This window comes from Typha latifolia, chromosome 15 (genome assembly GCF_019914945.1).
Source record: "Typha latifolia isolate L0001 chromosome 15, TyphaL0001v2, whole genome shotgun sequence".
In the NCBI taxonomy this organism is placed as follows: Eukaryota; Viridiplantae; Streptophyta; class Magnoliopsida; order Poales; family Typhaceae; genus Typha; species Typha latifolia.
In genome coordinates, this window is record NC_133100.1 from 8,253,113 (window position 1) to 8,269,336 (window position 16,224).

The 16,224-nt window shown below is 36.9% G+C and overlaps 1 protein-coding gene across 1 annotated transcript; it reads right to left on the minus strand.

Moving 5' to 3' along the window:
* Positions 1–7,047: 7,047 nt before the first annotated feature.
* Positions 7,048–14,927, minus strand: LOC140802373 (O-fucosyltransferase 9-like). Its single transcript, XM_073157885.1, has 10 exons — positions 14,470–14,927; positions 12,693–12,768; positions 12,501–12,568; positions 11,734–11,822; positions 10,895–11,092; positions 9,724–9,928; positions 9,474–9,641; positions 8,479–8,646; positions 8,008–8,198; positions 7,048–7,444 (listed from the first exon to the last, which is right to left on the minus strand). The coding sequence occupies exons 1-10, from the start codon at positions 14,779–14,781 to the stop codon at positions 7,309–7,311; spliced, it is 1,611 nt and encodes a 536-aa protein (XP_073013986.1). The 5' UTR covers positions 14,782–14,927; the 3' UTR covers positions 7,048–7,308.
* Between the last annotated feature and the right edge of the window lie 1,297 nt (positions 14,928–16,224).

Here is a 16,224-nt window from a genome sequence, read left to right on the forward strand (position 1 = left end):
TTTTGCCTTTTTATCAGAGCCACGGTGGAAGTGGAAGTGGAAGTGGAAGTGAAAGTGGAACAATCAATGGACTCCTCATGTATGATTAATAAAAGTGAGTCTCTAACACTAACCCATCATCCCAATTGATAATTAACACTCTACCTACTCTCTATTTGTTAAGACGTCGTGCTACTGCTACGTTCCTCCCACCCATCATCCATCACCCATCACCCATCACCCATCATCCATCATCCATCGCGAATCTAAGCGACAAGTTAAAAATAAAATTTAACAAGTAAGGGGGTAATTTGCAAATTCGTACACAACTTATTAGTTCTGACTCCATTATGATATTAATATTACAAACAAATTAATAAAAGCTAAATATAGGAGAGCACGATGGAGTTATAATCTTTCTTTTATCTACTTATCTCGGTCAGCTCCTCTCCGGTTCGGCTCGCCGGTTCAGACGCCCGAATGAACCGGGCCGGGGGATTCGGATGGTAGCCTCTGCGACGGAGCACGCCGCCTTGCACGAACCGTAGAGATACGCTAAACCGAATCTGCCGGCGATACCCGCCGGCATCCGCCGGTTCGAGGAGGAGGAGGAGGAGGAGGGGAGGAGGAGGTCGTCGGAGCACGCGGCGAGAGCGGCGGCGAACGGATCGGAGGCGGAGTCGGGTCTCTTCATGGAGAGAGGGGGAGGGAGGGGGAGGGAAGAGGAGATTTGGATTTGGATTTGGATTTGGATCGGGTAGGGTTAGGGGTTTTGGGAATGCCGGGTTGGTGCTCCCAGGAGAAGGGGATGGAGGAGGAGAAGGAGGAGGAGGAGGAGGAGGAGAGGAAGAGGTGGTGGTGGTGGTGGTGGATGGGGGAAGGGGAGTAGGAAAACAAGGTGGAGAGGGCGGAGTTGGAGGAGGAGGAGGAGGAGAAGACGGCACGGCGGCGGCGGCGGTTCGCCCTGTCCGCCGGAGGAGGAGATCCATTGGTGGAAGTCGGCGTCGTTTGAGATGGCAGCGCCGATTTCTTCATTGCTAGAGTAAGTAAGAGAGAGAGGTGGAGTTTTAAGTTATTAGAAAGGAGAGGAAAGTGGATTAGCTTTTTATATAGTGAATTTTGAAGAGTGTCGGCGAAGAGCGGGGGGAAGGAGGAGAAAGCGATAGAAAGTTACTCTCCTAGTTTTTATACCCCTGTCCCATTTTTGCCAAACAATTTCAATTTTCTTTGAATTTTCACAAACTAGTTTTAGCCTGTAGGGGTTTTTTATTGACCTTGCATCATCAAGCCATTTCCGCATATTGACTAAGAAAAAAGGTCCAAATGGCAAATTCTGAAATAAAAAATGGAATCATTTTGCAACATATTTTAGAGGTGAACAGTGGCAGTGAATCTCTAATACAGCTAATAGGAACTGGGTAGCAGACCTTTTGCTCATGATTCGAACATCAAACCCAAAAGAGAAATTGAATGCAATCGCTCAAGTGCATCCAGGACCGATTTGCTAATGGCTATAAGGCCACAAATCCCATTTTGTGTACCATTTATTATTCTCCTCTGACCTTCTAAGAAGGATTGCCACACTAAATGCACAGTATCGAATGTCATTAGGGCTATGGAAGTAAGATCAGGCCAAATCCTACCCCCGAATGGGGGAACCAATCATGTTACACGTCAATCATAGTTGATGCACTTTAATTGTAGGTTACATGCGAGCAGGAGCCTAAGAAGAGTGAAAGAAGAAGGGGGGGTGTGCAATCTTTGACGGAAGAGGATAGATGTGAAAGACTAAGACAATTCTAATCTTTTTATAAGCTCGTGCCATACAAAATCATAAAGGATGACGGCAGGAAAATATGTGTTCAAAGTTACTACTGGTGAATAAAAATAACTACTATTAAGTGGTAGTCTAACCAGCATATATATAGCTAATTTCTTTAATCATCACATTTCTACACAAGATTAATACCAGCCAAATTATAAACATAATCTTAGATTAATTTACGTGGGTTGGTGGGATGCATAATTGTTTAACAATCTCTGACAAATAGAGGATAACCTATACTAATTAATTGAAATATATATGGATGTGGATTTCAATATGAGATCTACTAAAAAGAAAGGACTTAGTATACTTACTAGGGTTATACGGTTGTGTTCCAAAATATACTAATCTTGAATTAATATAGGAGCGTATCTCAGAGGAGGATGGTAATTTTTTCAATAGTTATATCCAGAGATAAAAGAAAAAAACTTATATGTACTGGATACAGGCTCATGCAATTAATTTTCAGCTGCTAGCATTGACTAGGAATGATATATAGATCAGAACAACCAGGGCTGTACCATAATTAGGTGCGAGTACCTTGTCAAGAACATTAATTCATCTAACATTGAGATCAACCTGGGCTTCAAGCAAGATGATATCATTAGCTTACACAACGTTGAAAGTGATAAAATTCGGTACTGTACTCTGCCAAATTTTCTCACTATCCGAGATTAGGACATGATTACAAGTCAACTACAACAGCAGATAAACAACCTTCATTAATTTCCAACTACTAATATTCCCCCAATTACTCAACAAAAGATAGCACCAATGTGGGGATCAAGTGGGCATACCAAGTTATCACAATTTGCTTTGTGAAATAATCTAAGGATATGGATTATAAAGTTATAAGCTAAAGAATGATAAATGCTTTCAATAATGTTCAGTTTACAATGTTTGAATGGTACCAGCATTTTGATTAAGAAAATATTCATGGAAACAAATCAATCTGTAACCTTATCCAGATTTCACATACCCTCCTTTCAGCTCTAAATTGTAGCAGGAGACAACAGCAAAGGAAATTTTGGACACGGCCACACATATATATAAGATACAATGTCAAACACCAGTATTAAATGATCTCTGTCCAATAGAGTTGAAAAGCAGGGGGGCCATGTAAATAGAGTTGGAAAAATTGGCAACATATATGGTATCCTAATCTGAAAGTAGATTTTCCATAATAGGAGTATGATGTTTAAAAACTTGCAAAGCTAACTGTAATGTCAAGTGAAATGGATTAACATATCCAAAGCTTAGCTCAGTGATTTACATCTTTATGTTGCTCTTCATTGATTGCAAGAGAGACAGCTTTCTTTTGTTGTTTATGTTCATTCAGTATTCTAGATATACATTGATTTGATTAATGCCATTATTATATTTGAAATCATGTTACTTCTACTAACTATGTACTAGAAATCAATATCTGATAAATTTCTAGTTATCTGAAGGGCATCTCTTACTTGCAAACAGCAACATTCAGCTGCACCGTCAAACATCAACAGACCCCTTTCAGAGTACACAGAATAAAGTAACTCCAACCATACACAGCATAGGCCCTTGGATATATTAGTTAGGTTAACACCAACAAGCAACCCATATAATTTAATTCATATCTAGCTATAGTGGCTATACAAGTAAGCACTAAGCAGCCATTGATTTATAGGGTATGAAAGAAATATCTGTCTACAATAAATTATTACCTTACTTCTATGGTGTTAGGATTTGCATCATTTGGGTAACCTCACAGTCACCTTCAAGTAAGTAGGTTAAGATAGATTAGGAAATATACATGAGGTGAAACTATATTATAGAAACTAAAAAACATATGTGAAGTAATCTTTAAGCTGTAAAACTATATGATAGAATGCGTCATTTAATGCTATAGCAAGTCTAGCCTCCTACATCCAAGTATCAATTGGCTAAAATCATGAAAATAACAGCTCCATTGATGAGAAAATGCGTATAAACTATTAACCTCTGTCCTTCTAGAGATTCCTGCTCATTTTTGTAATGTTTGGTTGATGATCACATCAAACTTGAAAAAATGTATTTCAGTGGCTTTCATTAAAGATTAAAGCATATGACTGGAGTCCAGTTTCAATTTTCTTCTTATTTTTCGTTTTGCAATCTCAGAAATGAATCTTGATGTAAGTTTCCACCAAACTTCTCGCAAAGCTGATGCTTAGTTTTGGTATTCATCGTGTTAAATTGATGTATTAATCAGGCATTAAAATTAAAGTTAAACTGTTTGCCTATTTTCGGTAATAAGAAAAGAATTGCAGTTCACATATCATTATTAAGGAAAAGAGTCAGTAATGCATCCATTGCGGGCTTAAGGTATTGATAAATGGCAAAGCAATACTTTATGTGACAGGATAAGTTATATAAGAATGACAAAAATACCCATATAAAGAGGTGTTCATGTTCACAATAGAGACTAGAGAGGGATAAAATAGTCATATATTCACATTTTATTTAGTTTTAGCTAAGGTGTTCTTTGAGAAGAGAGTTTTAGTTACAGTTGCTGTATAATTATCATTTTTTTAATCCTGTTAATAGCATTACACTAGTGATTAGTATGAATCTCCCTCGGCTAGCTTTCAATCTGAAGCTTGAAGTACAAGAATGGTCATTTTTTAATGTAAGGCTCAATGTCGTCTTGAAGATATACTTCAAAGTTCAAACAGAGTTTAGATGGAGAGTGGGACTATGGACTAGTCCATAAACATGAACAAGGAACCTTATTATCCCATGTGATTTTCGGTTGAGTTTTTAATATGGCTTATACAGCTACATGTGAGTTTAAATATTTGGATGAATTCAGTTAAACTGATTTGCAATAAAAAGAGAACAGGCATCAAATTTGGCTGGCATGTTTAAGGAACCACGGTTCATGTGTGACCTCCAGGAACATTTCAGACATATCTTTAGGATGAATCCACCCAAATGAATTAATTCTTGGTACTTGGAGTATACTGATAAAGTGTTAATGACTCAAATCAGCTAGTGTTATCAGATATATTCCAGAAAACCCTTCTAAGTTTTTGTACAAACATCATTTATTGCTACTTATCCCCAATAATAATCCTAATTCAGATCTCCTTAGCATACTTATAACTAAACCAGGACTCAGGGTTTCACTGATACATAATCCTCAAATGATGACACTAGACCCAAAACCGACTTGCAGAGCTAACTCTGAAGCATGTAAAACAAGTAGGAATCAGTAAAGCAAACCAATAATAAACTACTATATGAAAAATCTATAAAAACTGACAGATTATAAGTCAAGAAAATCAAACAGAAGCTCAAGAAGTCAAGAATCAGGTTAGTTGCATACTTAGTCATTGCATACCACAATCAAATTTTTAGCATTGCTGAAGACAATAACGTGCCTTCTGCAGCCCCTACTGCAGAAATTTCCTCCAGTAGTGGTTCCTGGCAGTCAGCAATTGACAGTCAAATCAGTTATTTTTAAAAGCTTTTCTACTTTACCTATAGGATACTATTGCAATCAATCGAGACTGCCTACTACACAACTGCAAGAAGTTCCTGCAAGCAGGGCTGCAGATGATCTGCTCCCACTGAAGACCCAGTCAGGAGAGTAGAATACAAGGTAGCAATCTGTCAAAAGCAAAGCAGTATTTTAAGGTAAAGTTACAATCAGGCATGCATAAATTTCCACAAGAGAATATAAACTAAGATTAAGTACCAAACATCCACTGGTGGTCAGTCAAAAAACAGAAAAATAAACTTACATGCTAGACCTTTATAAGCAAAAGCATACCTCTCGATCTAGGTAAGAGCTCAGCTGCCCAGGAGATCTCCGGTGGTAGCAATGCCATCACAGTTGATTTCCATTTGCATTTTACTCCTCACTAGCTCCATATTTATTCTTAATGTGCTTTCATCATCTGATTTTCATGTGGGTAAGTCTTCTTCCATTCAAGCCATAGCAGACTATGCAAAAAAGACAAATTATAAGTGAGCACAAAGGTTAACTACAGTGATTTATATTTATTTCGCAGGTCAGAACATGATCCAAACTCCTCGGCATGCTTTGATAGCTGAGAGGGCTTGCAATCCTCCACCACCTGTCCCCCATGTTGGAGTTCCAATACACACCTAGAGCTCGTTTTTCTGTTGCCTTCCATAGTAAAGGATGAAGGTGTGCTTGATTTGATTTTATCCGCATGAATCTAGAATGCCAAGTGTGTGACCTCTAACATAGGATTTCCTAAATACTCTCAAATGCCTTGACACTAAGCAAGATTTCGAGTATTATGGCAAAGCATAAAGAGATTAAGATAACAAGTTATTATTTAACAGGAAAAAGTTAGAAGGAATTACAAAAGATATTAAGTGACAGCAATAATAAATACCAATTCTAGCTCAGAGAACCAGAGAACATCATATGGAAATACTACATTCTGCATGCAAACAGTAGGAACACAGCAGTAAAAGATCAATTTCAGCAGTGATTGCTTTTGTAGCCTTGTATAATGTCATACAGGATAAGCAGCGTGAACTTAATAGAGTAGCTTTGCATGTCAAATATAGATGCATATACAACCAAGTAAAGGTGTCAACAAAGAATTTCAGGTTCACAAACATTGAATTGAACAATCAAATATAATGCAGATATATTATGAAGTTGCAATCCTCAATATACACAAAATCCTCAAAAAAATAAGATCTTCACTGGCAAAAAATAACATCCGAAAGGATTAGCTCAAATAAGTTCAAAAGATGCATGACTACAGTCTCATTAATAGCATAAATTACACATCATAACACATGGAGAGGAGATGCAATGACAATTCCAGTGCAAAGCTCATCAAGCAATACCCACATGTTGTTAAGTTAGTATGCTGCAGTCACTCTCTCTCTTCCTTTTTCTCCACACCAGGAAGAAGAATTCATTTACCACAATCTTGAACAATCAAGAGCTGACCAATAAAGTACCCAATACTGGACTCATCTTTCAGTGCATAACGATTTTCCAAGAATACAAAAAGAATCATCAGAGCATTGAAGTATATAATGAGGTTATCAAAGCCAGCATTTGAAGTTAAAAAAGGCATGCCAGCAAATTGGCAGTTCAACCACCATTATAAATGTTAGCCTTCCCAAATTAGCTGATATACCAAAAATGTAGACTTGTATCAGAGAAATGGAACATAAGAACAGAAAAGACCAGATTGTAAAAGGAGTTCATAGAAAATTCATGAAACACTGACTGCAGAAAAAATGATGATATTACAGAAAATCTTGTTGTACAATTAAATGTTCTTGGTGTCATATACAATAAACCCATATATCAATTTACCATAGACCTAAGTAAAATTGAATATTGAGCTATGCCAACTCTCCCCACCTAACAAAAATTAAATGAATTGCTGCAGCAATTGAATAATCATCAATGGTAAGATTACTTACACGTGTATCAACAAATTCAACCTGTAAAATTAACGACACCACTTATAGGCCAGCTGCAAAACTCATGCTTCTGCTTGCTGACACATGCAGTCTGGCATGGGAAAGGTGTACAGAGATGCATTTGGTTTCCTAAATCCGATGCCCTTTAAATCACTGTGATGAAGCATGTCCTGCATGTGACGCTTGAACCTATCCCATCTGCAATCAGAACTATGACTGGATTAAACTCCATTTTACAATTTTAACTATGATGTCTAAAAGCCACATTGGTTAGCCAGTATGTGCTGATCATCTACTAAATCTCCACAAGAAGATCGTAGTAGCTCGCTAATTGATGTAAAAAAATAAAAAGAATTGTCAGGAAAAGCTATTACTAATTCCAACTTGATGTCATGTCACTGTTCGCCGGCCTAGGAAAATTGGAAGAAATAACTGATAATGAAAATGTCATGGGCCACAGAAGCTTTAATAACTGACTGGTCTAAAATACTAGCCCTTACAGCATGCATGAGGAAATTAATCAAAACATATGTCATCAGTTAACTATCTCTATATGAAAATGATTTCCAAGTATCATACAGTGGCCCAGTTAACTAGGAATGCTGATCAAAGAAAAATCAACATTTTGCTGTCTTATTTTCTCTTCTTTTCCTAAACCACATGATTGCTGAGGCTTTTATAGTTGGAAAAACAACACCAGATCAAAAGACATGTAATTAAATTCATGGCAAGCAATGGTGCAACTATGATTGAAAGCTGACCTAATGTCTGGGTTGTCCAAGAATAAAACCAATTTCTTCTTGTCTGGTTTAATGGTCTTTGAATGTCCTCCATACAAATACCGTCTGTGCCCCATCAGAAAGTGGGGAAAATTGCCACCTTGAGTAGTGACAAAAACTTCACTGTGAGCAGAAACAGTGTAATCCAGAGCTGCCAACCGAGATGAGTGACCCTTCAAAAACATAAATGACAAGACAATTCATCATTAAGGAATATACTACATTAGGAATAGTTGCATTATCAGGAACAATAGACCAACAGAGGGACATATATCTTTGTCATATGTTTATAATTAGTCAATATTGGATGGTCCACCATAACCAAATATCATAACAGAAAAGGTGTGCAAGACATGCATAAAGAAAAGGAAAAAGTGACATAACAAAAATTTAGGAATTGCAATTTGTGTACAGTATACATTCTATTATGGTAAGCTTAAACTAGTACAATACCTTAAACGGTGCAAGTTCATTTGCTGAGGCTAGAGTATTCTTCGTCTCTAAAAGAGGAAATAACAGGCGGAGAGGAGCCATATATTTTCTGGCATTATATATTTTACCAGAAGCAATATAAACAGAGGTGCCGTTATCAAATCCCATGCCCCGGAGCATCATCCCAACCTGCAAGATCAACTTTTTAGCTAGCGATGATTCTAAGTAGACAACTGTATCATAAAAGAGCTGGAAATTTATAGATGTTTGATAAAAGTATTCAGTTGTTCATGAAGTAGCAATTTTCCAATGCATGGAGCAATGGCAGGTTTTTATGCTGGAAAATGAGGGGAAAAAACACTGAAATGCCAAAAGGCGTAAAAAAAGCAAATACAATATAAAGTCCAGGGGCAGTGTACCAACATAGCTTCCTGTTTGTTTCATTACTATAGAAGATTGGCATCTTTACATGATTTTTCTTTCTTTCATTTTTTTTTCTTTTTTGAATTTCCATTAACAACAGCTTATAACTTCACAGGTAGCTGGGCAAAGGCATCTGTCTATGTAATAGGGATAAGAAACTAAGAAAGCACCCAAAAAGTGTCAAAATTTATAACAGATAGAAAGCATTTAGTAATCTGAATATTGCTTAAGCAACATTCAGTAATCAGGAAAAAAGAGGTTTAGTTCCAAATTTCCAATGCATGAGGCTCCCCCTTACGCAGGGTCTGCGAAGGAAAGATGTGCACAACCTTCTTATTTCTGAAGAGACTATTTCCAAGACTTAACACACGACCCTATTCAATGCAGGGAGGCAAGCTATTGCCACACCAAGTGATCACCTGTTCTAAACTATACTAAAACAGTACAAAATATGATATACCTCTATTAGAGTAACAATTCATTTTAGGAAGTATAGAAAATCCAAAGCTGGAAACTACAAAATTACGTTGACAAAACAACATTACTTCAAAGGAAAATCACTCCATAGAGAAAGAAGGAACAAACTTATCAACCTCTAACGGAGTTAGAGGGCATTTTCCATCCCTTCGATTTGCCTCAGGACTAATTACCCGACCAGGTTTATGAAACTTCCCCCTCCAACCCCTTTCACGGGCATTATCCATTTCAATCTTCTCTTCTTGACCGCCTTCATAGGTACAACATGAAAATGCTACCATATCCTGAAACAGAGTCAATTTTGATAGGCCTTCACCAAGAAAGACAAAAATAATAGTCAGTCATAGGAAGAGAATTCAGTATCACCTCTTCAAAGCGGAGATGCACTGAAACATACTTTCCACCGCTCATGGAACTATTCTTAACCATGCGATCCACCATTTTTTCTGCAAGAACTTTTATTGGTTCAGAAAATCTCAATGCTTCAAAATTTGCAAAACATCTGAGTCCTTGGATATTTGGTGGAACTGACAGAGCCAATCTATTAGAGAAAGGCGCTATACGTACAGCCCTGCATCGTAGAATGAGAACTGAATGAAATTGATGGAATAAAGGTGGATAATCCTCTGATGCACAAATACAGGAAAAATGTTTTATTATTACATAGCTATTGATGCTGATCTCTATAAAAGGTTACATCCAAAGTATTGGATATTGCCATTGTGTAGTAGAATAGCTGCAGAACAACAGAAGAACGAAGATTTTGCTACAAAATATTCGACCCACAATAACTTTTTGAATTCAAAATGATCCATGCCATTATAAAGTTCATTTTCAAAAGAAATCTTTTGAGATAGTTATATGTTTTACTATATCATATCCGTTACTTGCCAAACAACAGGGTAAACGTCATTCAAGGTATTGTATCCTACGCAGATATAGCATAGAGAGAAAGTTTGCAAGCTACTATAAGATGTATCAAGTCCATATGATACACTATTCTGCTACTTGTGGTGTGATTTCTATTTTAAGGAACAAAACAACAATGTTCGCAGAGAATCTAAATATAAAAAAAGAAAACAAGTTTAAGCATACAAAGTTAATAAATAAGTAAGATAGAGTTTAGAAGGAGAGCATGGAAAGCATGGCAATCAAGACATATTAAAGAGATCTATAAATTAAGTTTGTTGCTTACATGCTAGAATTCTAAGTTAACAATTGGCAGTGAATAAAGCAAGTCTTGGCCAATTTACAGCCATAAAATTTGTTATGAGATACTAGAAGACACTGCAATGCAACAAAATAAAGATTATTTCCTTCCCCAGTATCCAAATAACTTCTCAAAAGTTCCGTCTGACTTGAGTATATGTTGTACTCACTAACATTTTGCATTATGCAATATTCATTATCCTAAGATTAGAGGTGAATAAACTACAATAAGTTCACAGCATACTCATGCTAATGGAAATGCACAAATGCACCAGGAAGAAAATGAGAGGGAATCTTATTAGATAAAATGTCAGAAAGCATTACATACCCCAATTCCAACAATTTCGGGAGGACCTTCTGCAAATAATAACTCTTAGATGAGAAGGCCTTCGTTCTCATGTTTACTATGTTGCTAAGGTTATGGTCGAAGTGCTGTAAAATATCTTCTGGAAGTTCCTTCACCACTCTTACATGATTTTTAAGGGACTCAATAAAGTAGTCCTCATCAAAGATGTCGCTAAACTTGCTGAAATCATTAAGAAAAAAAGCACCATTAGTTTCCTGGAAATGTATTCAGCAGAAATAAAAGAATTATAATAGCAAACAGTGAACGTTATGGTAACATTGCAAGTTGACAGTTGTAACCAGCATTGGAAATGTAAAAGGTTTTGGAAAGAATATCACTAAAATTTGTACTGTTCTGTTGAGAATAATAGAATCAGTTCTTAAAATAATAGCAAACTCTAAGTGCTCAGCGTAATGTTTAAGAGAAATCAAAGGCTTACGAAGCAACCATTCCTATTCTATTTTAAAAGATCATAGTACTTAGCTGCATCCTTCATTCCTACGGTGAACACTCGTTGCATCTTCCAATACATTAACACTCTTTGATACTGCTTTTCAACTCTAGTCTAGTAGTCAGTACTCAATAGGTCATGAGGCCTTGGTGCAGAGTTTGTCTAGCTTCGTTAAAACAATGCAAACATGTTCAAATAGAAATCTTATTAATTTACTTCAGCTTCTGGCAGTAATGAGAGATTTCGGAGAATGCTTCAAGTGCCGCACAAAAAATAATAAAGTTGAACAGTCATCCTAACTCCCAAATGCAGCAAGAAATAACCTACTACATAAGAAAAACAATGAGCAGGGGAATGAAGTAATAGTTACCTGGAATCACGCCATACACTGTTCAAATGGAAAATCGGTGTGACAAGTGTTGCATTCAGTAAGCCAGCCACAGCAACTGCATCACATATCTGCATATAAAGATCCAGAAAAAATTATCATGCAACAGGGAGCAACAGAGGCTAAAATTGAGCATCACGATGAGGGATTGGACAAGGTGGGTGGTTGGCCGATGTCTGCAAGTTCTCTTCTGGCTTAATTTAAAACATTAAAGAGGAAACATGGTGAAGAATGAGCAGTATGGTAAAATCATTTGGATTAGTGCAAGTGCCAAATATGGAAACATCTTTGGACCAATGAATGCAATAAAATGGAATACAGCTAAGATGAGCCAACAGGCAGCTAAGACATAATTGGCATGGTCCTGTACAGACAAGGATGTTATCTGTTGTCCATTGGTGGGTTGCAAATGAGTAACAGTTAATGTCCTACCAGACTATAACAATTAGTTTCTCTCATGATGAACATTCAACAGAACATATTTCAACCTGGTGGACCGAACAATTTAGCAGTTGAATGAACGATTGGCACAAAAGGTCATCCAGTGCAGTATTGGTGACAAGTATGATGGTCATCTGGGTATCTAAGGGTATATGTGCATCATATAAGATGAGTGACATACAAAAGCATACTTCTAACAAACTGGGAATGAAAGCTAACAAGAATCTGCAGATATATTTCCTTTGTACAGTTTTAAAATTTTAATTTCTAATAAGAAAATTATTTGTTAGTTCTATACTGAAACTTACTGACAGCCGCTGTTGATTCAGACCACCATTTGCTTCAACTATAAGAAAGCCATTTGAAGGTGGCAACTCTGGTAAAGGAAAAAAAATCAGCTTTGGTGGTAAAAGATAAAGTGCTAAGTTGAAAAAGAAATGTTCTCATCTCAGGTAAAAGTTTGGTTCACAAAATATCTAACACAGATTTGAAATTAAAACCTGTTTGAGTCAACCTCTTCCGTATGCAAGCCTTCCATCGGTGTCCTAATTTTTTCTGATGCCATGCTGTCATTAACTGCATAATGCAAACTCAAAATTAGAAAAACTGAAGCTTGTTCATAGCGAAAAGAAGGCAGACAAATCAGCATGAAATATGGGAAGGTAGATATGAAAGAGTTGTTTGAAACAATAAAACTGTGGACTACAGATATGGTCTGAGTAACAACTAGTCAATCTGCTTATTCCTTATCCATATTGTCAAGCTTGAATAGTCAAAAAAATCAGGTTTAACTGCAAAAGGAAGAAACATTGTAGCTCCACATTTCCTAAGAAACACAGCTGCATGGTTAACAGAAGAAAGAAAATGAAAGAAAAGGAGCAGAAGAGAAGAGTATAAGAGATATTACATTTCAGAGGCATCCAAAGAAGTCCGAAAGATAACGTTGTAATTTAAAAGAGAATTACAGACTAAAACCAAATATCATTTTTCATGGGTCAAAATAATTGAACCAATTCTAGATATCCAAGGATCTTTTCAGATGTTCAAATTTGATCATAAGATAAACAAACAGAGATACTGTATTGGATTGTCATAAAGTTTTAACAAAGAGGCGGTGTGAATTGGTACATAGGTTATTGTGCTTGTTGCGAGCAAGATGCTAAGCATTACACCTTGTATAGCTTTCTTAGTTTCCATCCTTTATAGAAGTTTCTATTCAGTTTCATTATGTAAACTAAAAGAAGCCTAAAACAGCATATCTTGACCAGGTTGATGGGTTGGATCAACTCACATTCCCTCGTGGTTTGGGAACTTTCAAGGGCTTTTGCAAGAAATGAAGTACCTGGGAGCTTATATCTTGCTTTCATAGTCTCTAGGATGAGGCTTGATTTGGATACAGGTTACTAAGATGAGGGGGATGATCAGTGATGTTTAGTAGATATTAGTTCTGTGGAACACCTACTAACATGTGCAAACATAAGTTTTACATTTTAGCAGTGAATCAACCACGTTTTTTAGACAGTCTATTCTTGCCAAGACCACATATACTTCATTGAGAATCTAACAATTTTCAGTATGGTCAAAAGGGATTTGCTTTGTTGGCTTGGAAATCTCTGATTGCAGCTTGTAAATCTATTTCACCTACACATCTAACCGACCTTCTTAGTATTCCTTATCTTATTAGACAATAACAGAGACTTCTCAACAGTAAAGGCGATAACAACTTTCACAACCTTTTTAAGGGCATTCAATTAGCAGCAACTTAAGCTGCAAAATCTTTCCAAAATATCACCTTCTTTTATTCTACCATCGAGAGAATTTCGAATCTGCAGTAAATTCCAAATAGCAATCAAGAACTCCAATCTTGCCAACAGGCTAACTAAACTAAATAGCCAAAAATTGCCCGTCCAAACAACAAACCAACTTCCTAGCACCTGCATTGCTACAAACGCGAACAAATAGATCAAGAACCGAACTTTATAATCCAGGAAAGTAGGGGATCCCTCAAACTACTTTCACAGCTCTCTCAAAAAGGTTCAGCTAGGAGCCGCTTAAAATCGCGGAATCTTTTCAAACTCCCACTTTTTCCTTAATCCGCCGCAGATTTCACCCAACGTTCAAAATCTCGACACTGGTTTAACATACTATACAATCAAAACTCGACATCCAAAAAAGAATCACTACTTCTCGGCACCTACATTTCTAAGAGAGGCCGTACAAATCAATCAAGCACCAATCTTCCAATCCAAGAAAGCAAAAAGTTCCCTCGATCCATACCGCATTGGTGCTATTCGCTTCGGCCTGCATGAACGGCCACAGCTTCTCGAACACCAGTGAGCTCCGGTACACGGACCCAGGTAGCGGCCGTGCCGTCCTCCGCCGCAGGGCCGCCACCCCGACCCTTACAGCCTCCGACTCCAGATTCCATTTCCCAACGGAGATCAGCAACACGGACACGTAGAGCACAGGGACGAGAAGCATCAAACCTCTCCGCCGCAGCGCCGCTGCCACCGCCACATGGATGAGCTGCTCCACGCCCGGCCGCACCGACGCGGCCTTCCTACCTCCTCTGCCGCGCATCGCCGTCATCACCGCCAGTTTGGGGGCATTGCAAGAAGACGAATGAGAGGATCAAGAGGTGGAATAAGAAGGCGAATAAGAATCGAGAGGTTTTTTGGCAATAGTTTGGGCGAAAGCGAGAGAGAGAGAGAGAGAGAGAGAGAGAGAGAGAGAGAGAGAGAAGGTAAAGCGAGAAAGACGGAAATGGGAATGAGGTGGGAGGACTATTAATTCGTAGACAAATGTTGGGATCTTTTGCATTTGACACCCTGCATTATGTATCTATTTATTTTTAGGATTAAATACGGTTAGACCCCTGAATTATCGTAGAATGTAGACCTAAAATACTCCCTATAACACCTAGATTTAATCACGTCATATTCTTTAAAAAAATAATCAAACGAATAACTAAGCAAGTAAAAATCTTTATTATTTTTAAAAACAGGCAATAGTTTAAAAAGTCTATATTTTATTATCCTTTACACTATGTCTTTTTTTATCATTTTCAATTCCCTTTCCTTCTTCGTCAAATCCTAAAAACCATACTATTCAGGGTGTGTTTTGAAAATTAAAGTGTATCTTTCTTATGTTTAAAAATAATAGAAATGTAGGGTGTATATCGCAAAGCGACGGCATAAATGTTTGAGGAAATGTTTGGCCAAACTAGGCCTCCTAGGAGACTTTTTTACTATTTTAGTCCACCAATCAGACTTATTTAAAAGAGGGGGTCTATTTTGACCAAGTTTTATGTCGTATAAATCGCTCGTGATTTAATAATTTTAATAATATTTTTATTTTAACAGAGTACTCTATATGTATATGCTAAAGTGCTTAACTATTTAGCAGTTTATTTTTTATATAAATTATTGAATAATTTAATTTTTTTAGGAGGTAACTTATGATATAACTTTGATGGAAGTACTATTCTGGTAAATAATTTTTTTAATGAGGCCCATTTTGGTCCACAAGACGTAGTTGGGAGTTTCTAGATATTCTCATCCCTCTCTCTCTTGGTACCTTCTGGGGCAGTTAATTTTCGCAAATCACATGCAACGCTACATACCAAATAATAACAACCCAGGCCTTCTTGAGATACTACCATAGCTGTGAGTTTACACTTATACCCTTTACTTCCCTCATTTTCTATTGTAAAATTGGCATTAACTAATAAGCAAAAGAGAGTGTTTTTAATAAAAATTTCAAAATTATATTTGCATAGTTTCTTAAATAAATATTTTATTTAAGAAGATGAGAAGACGCTGATTTGGACGATGTCTTATGTGTAATAATAAAAATAAAATAAAGGCAAACTTACCTGATAAGATTAATATTTTACTTACGGCTAGCCAAGCTCATTTAGGTAAAAAAAGAATTTAAGAAAGGGCTAATTTGGTCCAAAAAAAAAAAGAATATGTGAACAAGTGGTAGTACTAGTGAGTACTATAAAGAATCCAGCAGCAGGAGGTTTGAGAG